At 37.4% G+C, this 5,454-nt stretch overlaps 1 protein-coding gene across 1 annotated transcript; it reads left to right on the forward strand.

Annotated features, from left to right (window-relative positions):
* The first annotated feature begins 2,865 nt into the window (after positions 1-2,865).
* LOC101419145 (olfactory receptor 2J3-like) lies at positions 2,866-3,801 on the forward strand. Its single transcript, XM_004452450.1, has one exon. The coding sequence runs from the start codon at positions 2,866-2,868 to the stop codon at positions 3,799-3,801; it is 936 nt and encodes a 311-aa protein (XP_004452507.1).
* Positions 3,802-5,454: the final 1,653 nt, after the last annotated feature.

Here is a 5,454-nt window from a genome sequence, read left to right on the forward strand (position 1 = left end):
TATTTACTTTAACCTCATTCATGGTATTGGGCAGTGACAGAAACTCTGTATGCTGAATTCACATCACTGCTAATCTTCTTCTATACATACTGGGAAAGGTAAAAAGGAGAAGGGGCATGAGAATTGGAGGATTGGAGTCCCCTGCCTTATTTCCTCATCTCCCCACATCTCCCAGTTACACTGATCAACATCATCCAACTCAGCCCCTTCCTTCAACAGCTCCCTTGGTCTCTCCTACAGAAATTCAGTATTGCTTTCTGAGGTTCAACATTTATGAATCTAAAGCAAATGAAATAATTCTTATTCAGAGCACAAGAAGAATCACAAAAGATGCTTGCTGGGGAGAGAATATTCTTGATCTTTCTGTGAAAAGGAAAAGTATATTGCTCTGGGAATTCTTCCTGTTCCAAACAGCACTTGGTAGCTATTGCTCATATTTCAGATTTCATAAGATATCAGGTAGGGAAAGTGGTTTTTAAATCTTTGCTGGGTTAACATTTTAGGCTCACACACACAAACACACACATTTCAAACTCCATACTCCAATCTCTGGTCACCCTCTTCGGGGCTTTTAAGCCACAACTCTCAGGCATGAACTGTGGAAAAGGCTAATGCCTCTACAATCCACTATCAGTTAATAAGTCAGTTCCACTGGATGGGAGAGAGTAGCCACTATTCATCATAAACAGTGTAAAATGTAAACGAAGGATAGAAGGGGCTGTAGTGGTAAGCCCACCTCAGATGATTCCTCATAATATGAGGTTTAAAAATAATTTAGAACATTGTAATGGGAAGACTTAGAAATATTATTTACATTATTTTGATTTCATGTCTGATTCTGACATAAGTCAGGAACTTGTCAGCACTTATATTCATGTTATTTTTCTTTGCTAATCTGAATATTAAAAAAAGATATTTTCTCAAGCTGCTTCCAAATCTAACATCATATTAGATTAAATGACTTTGTAATTAAATACTAAATTAGAAAATTGGTAAATAGTAGATTACTGATTAATGAAGGCTGAGTAACATGTAACTTCATATGGAGACAAAAAGTTCAATTTAAGATGAATTTTATATTTTAAAATATGTAAATTGTGCTATTTTCTAGAGGTGTTGCAAATACTTTCTTATGTTCCCATTTGATCATAGGAATAGAATACTCGAATTAATTGAAATGTGATTTTTAAATACTGAAAATAAAACACATCAATCTGGGATAAATTGGCATTTTACATTAAGCAACATTAGAAATAAGCAACATGTGGGAATTTATATGCATGTTTATCAAGTTTTTGGAGAAGTATGTTATTAGTTAAAGGAACACGAATATTTAGGTCTAGAATTTAAAATTCTAAAATCTTATTCTCTCTATTTAAGATACAGTTTACTCATGAAATATTAACATGCTTGAATAGAATTACAAATTGAGCCTTCATTCATTATTCCTTATAACAAATTATTCAGTCAGATAGTATTTTATCAGCAGGTAAAATCAGGACAATGGTGATTATATCATACAAAAGAGTAAATAAAGAGGTAAGGTGGACTATATCTGTTTTTTTTTTTATTTTGCAGAATAATATAAAATAAACTGACCAAGACATATTTTGCCTTCTCATGGCTTTTCCAAATTCAGTCCTTTGTTTTTAACCATCGAGTGTTTGTCGGTGAGTTTTGTTTTTTTTTCCTTTTTATCAAATACATTTTATTTTTTCCTATCTTGGCAAACGTGTGCATGTCTGTGTTAGTTTGTATAATCTTATGTCAATATACCAGAAGAATCTTATTTCTACCTAATTTAAGAATATAAAATTAGCTTGTAAATACCATAAACCAGTTGCTAAAGACTATTAAATATAATTTATCTCCCCTCTAAACTATAACTGGCCTAAGACAGACAATAGACACCCTATAACCAGATAAATAAGTGCAAGAACCTCAACGTACCTGTCTAAGAGATAGAGAAAACATCAAATACATCCCAGTTATTTTTCTGATCCAATACTCACTTCACTCCATATTTCTGTGCTCTAATTTTCAAAATAAAGGAAAATGGTGACTATTCATCTATTTAATATTTGAGTCTCACTAGTCACATCCTCTTGACTCTGCCACTAAGAGTATTGCATAGATACTACAACTAGGAGTACTCTAAGTAGACTACTTCCAAAAATTTTTATCAGGAAATGAGGAAGAGAGAGTTGTCCTATAAATGAAGAAAGATGGGTTAAACATTTATTGAAGACTTAGAAAATGACACAAAACAATATCTTAAAGACACCTTTTTTATTTTATTTTATTTTATTTTATTTTTTTAAAGATTTATTTATTTAATTAATTTCCCCCCCTTCCCCTGGTTGTCTGTTCTTGGTGTCTGTTTGCTGCGTCTTGTTTCTTGTCCGCTTCTGTTGTCGTCAGCGGCACGGGAAGTGTGGGCGGCGCCATTCCTGGGCAGGCTGCACTTTCTTTTCACGCTGGGCGGCTTTCCTCACGGGTGCACTCCTTGCGCGTGGGGCTCCCCCACGCGGGGGACACCCTTGCGTGGCACGGCACTCCTTGTGCCCATCAGCACTGCGCACGGCCAGCTCCACACGGGTCAAGGAGGCCCGGGATTTGAACCGCGGACCTCCCATATGGTAGACGGACGCCCTAACCACTGGGCCAAAGTCCGTTTTCCCAAGACACCTTTTTTAATTATTAATTATTAATTTTCCTCTCTCTATGAAGATCCAATAAAAACTCATCTATAGCTTTACTTCAAGTATTATTTAATTATATTTCATATAAATAAACAGTAATAAGGATAGTTGCCTAAATTGAATTTCTAAATGATCATTTTTTTCTGTTTTCTATAGTAAGGCAATGGAGAAAATCAATTTGACATCCTGGGGAGATTTTATTTTGCTTGGGTTCTCAGACCAGCCACAACTGGAGCTGGTCCTTTTCGTGGTAGTCTTGATATCCTATCTTCTGACACTTGTCGGCAACTCAGTCATCATCCTGGTCTCCTGTCTGGACTCCAAACTCCACACGCCTATGTATTTCTTCCTCACAAATCTCTCCTTTCTCGACATTTGCTTCACCACCAGCATTGTCCCCCAGCTATTGTGGAATCTGAAGGGGCCAGCCAAAACCATCAGCTCCACTGGCTGTGTCATTCAGCTCTATGTGTCACTCTCATTGGGCTCTACCTACTGTGTTCTCCTTACTGTCATGGCTTTTGACCGCTATGTGGCTGTGTGTAGACCTCTCAATTACACTGCCGTCATGCACCCTTCATTTTGCAAGGCCTCAGCAGGAATAGCATGGTTCAGTGGAGTGGGAAACACTGTTATCCAGAGTACCATCACTCTTCAGCTTCCCCGATGTGGGCATCGCCATCTCCACCACTTCTTGTGTGAAGTACCCGCCATGATCAAGCTGGCATGTGTTAACATCCATGCCAATGAAGTCCAGCTATTTGTGGCCACCCTAGTTCTGCTCCTTCTTCCTATGGCCTTGATATTGGTCTCCTATGGACTCATTGTTCAAGCAGTGGTAAAAATTAAGTCAACCAAGGCTTGGCGTAAGGTCCTGGGGACCTGTGGATCCCATCTAATAGTGGTGTCCCTCTTCTTTGGGCCCAGCTCAGCCATCTACATCCAACCCAAGCAATCCTATGGCCACAGCCAAGGCAAGTTCCTCACCCTCTTCTACACAGTTGTGACTCCCACCCTCAATCCCCTCATATACACTCTGAGGAACAAGGATGTCAAAGGAGCCCTGAAGAGGTTGCTGAGGAGAGAGCAAAATTTCTAAGGAAAAGTCAGGAACCGGGGACTTCCTCTTCTTGAAATGTACTCAAGAGGCAAGATGTTAAATATCTACTCTGAAGTGTATTCCATGCATGTCATTTACCTCTCTGACTGTATATATACAGAGATAAGGCTAAAACAAACTGAAAAATGAAACACCTACCAATTCAAGTTGTATAGCTCATGGAACTTCCTTTGGGAGAATGTGTGGTTGTGAATAACAAATCTTTTCACACAACTCCTATGCCTATATATGTAGTTCCAGAATTAAAACAGTGCTTAAATTTTTAAGAATTTCAGAAAGTATACTTATTAGTGTGAGGAAATTACTGTAGCATTTCCTTTAAAAAACAACACTGATATAATATTACTTAAAACCTTTTTGTACACATTATCCCAGTTCTTTAAAAAATAATATAAAGAAAACATAATTTGAAAATATGTATAAGGAGGTTTGTAGTAATTAATCTGGGAAATAAATCTACTTGAAATGTTATTAAATAAAATTTTATATATATTTATAAAAAGTGTTTATATCAGTAAACAACCATGTTATCTAGGTTCAGGCTGACCAAATGTTTGCTCTGAAATACCTTTTATTGAATCCTATCCATCACTCTATTTTCTTTTCTTGGACATTTTTTTTTTTTTTTACTTAACCTATATGTTTCTAAGTACAAGAACATCATATTTGTGGTGAGTATTTAATAAAATTATTCATGTATAGTGCTTAAAAAATGTCTGGCAGTGGTAAATGCCAAATAAACATCAGCAATTACTAAAATACTTCTCAGAAACAGAATTGTGCCTTAAAGTCTCCAAGTTCTTCCTTCTCCCTCCATCCTTTCCAACTTGTGGTTTGTTGGTCTATATTAATTTTTTTTGATTTTGCTTTCCTGGAAACACTGACTACAGCCACAATTCCTCTTCTCAACTTCACACTGAGTTTCAAAAGGGTCGTTTGACCTGGAATCTTTGCTCTAAAGTACTGGTTCTGGATGGCAGCTCTTTGAGTCTGAGGGTAAGAGATCAAAGCACAATTCTGTTAGGAACTGATGATTATGTCGGGCAAGACTTAAGTACCCAGGTGTGCTGTGTCAAGTCTCAGTTTCCTCACTTGTACAAGAGTCATTACAAGAGTTTCTAATTTTACAGGTTGTTGTTAATTTTAAATCTGTTAATGGATGAAGAGTTTAGTCCAAATCCTGTTACTTATGAACAACAACCACCCAATAATTGCTCTATTTCTACTTCAATTTTATTTTTAATTAATTTTTAATGTTACATTAAAAAAATATGAGGTCCCCATGTATCCCCCACCCCCTCACCCCACTACTCCCCCCATAGCAACATTCTCCTCCATCATCATGACACATTCATTGCATTTGGTGAATACATCTCTGAGCATAGTTGCACCTCATGGTCAATGGTTCACATCACAGCCCACACTCTCCCACGTTCCATCCAGTGGGCCATGGGATGATCTACAATGTCCAGTAATTGTCCCTGCAGAACCACTCAGGACAATTCCAAGTCCCAAAAATGCCTCCACATCTCATCCCTTCCTCCCATTCCCCACACCCAGCAGCCACCATGGCCACTTTTTCCACACCAATGCCATATTTTCTTCGACTACTAACCACAATAGTTCATGAAT

This window comes from Dasypus novemcinctus, chromosome 22, assembly GCF_030445035.2.
Source record: "Dasypus novemcinctus isolate mDasNov1 chromosome 22, mDasNov1.1.hap2, whole genome shotgun sequence".
Classification (NCBI taxonomy): domain Eukaryota; kingdom Metazoa; phylum Chordata; class Mammalia; order Cingulata; family Dasypodidae; genus Dasypus; species Dasypus novemcinctus.

Coding starts and splice junctions, on each gene's coding strand:
- LOC101419145 (XM_004452450.1), top strand. CDS start 2,866: ATGGAGAAAATCAATTTGACATCCTGGGGAGATTTTATTTTGCTTGGG.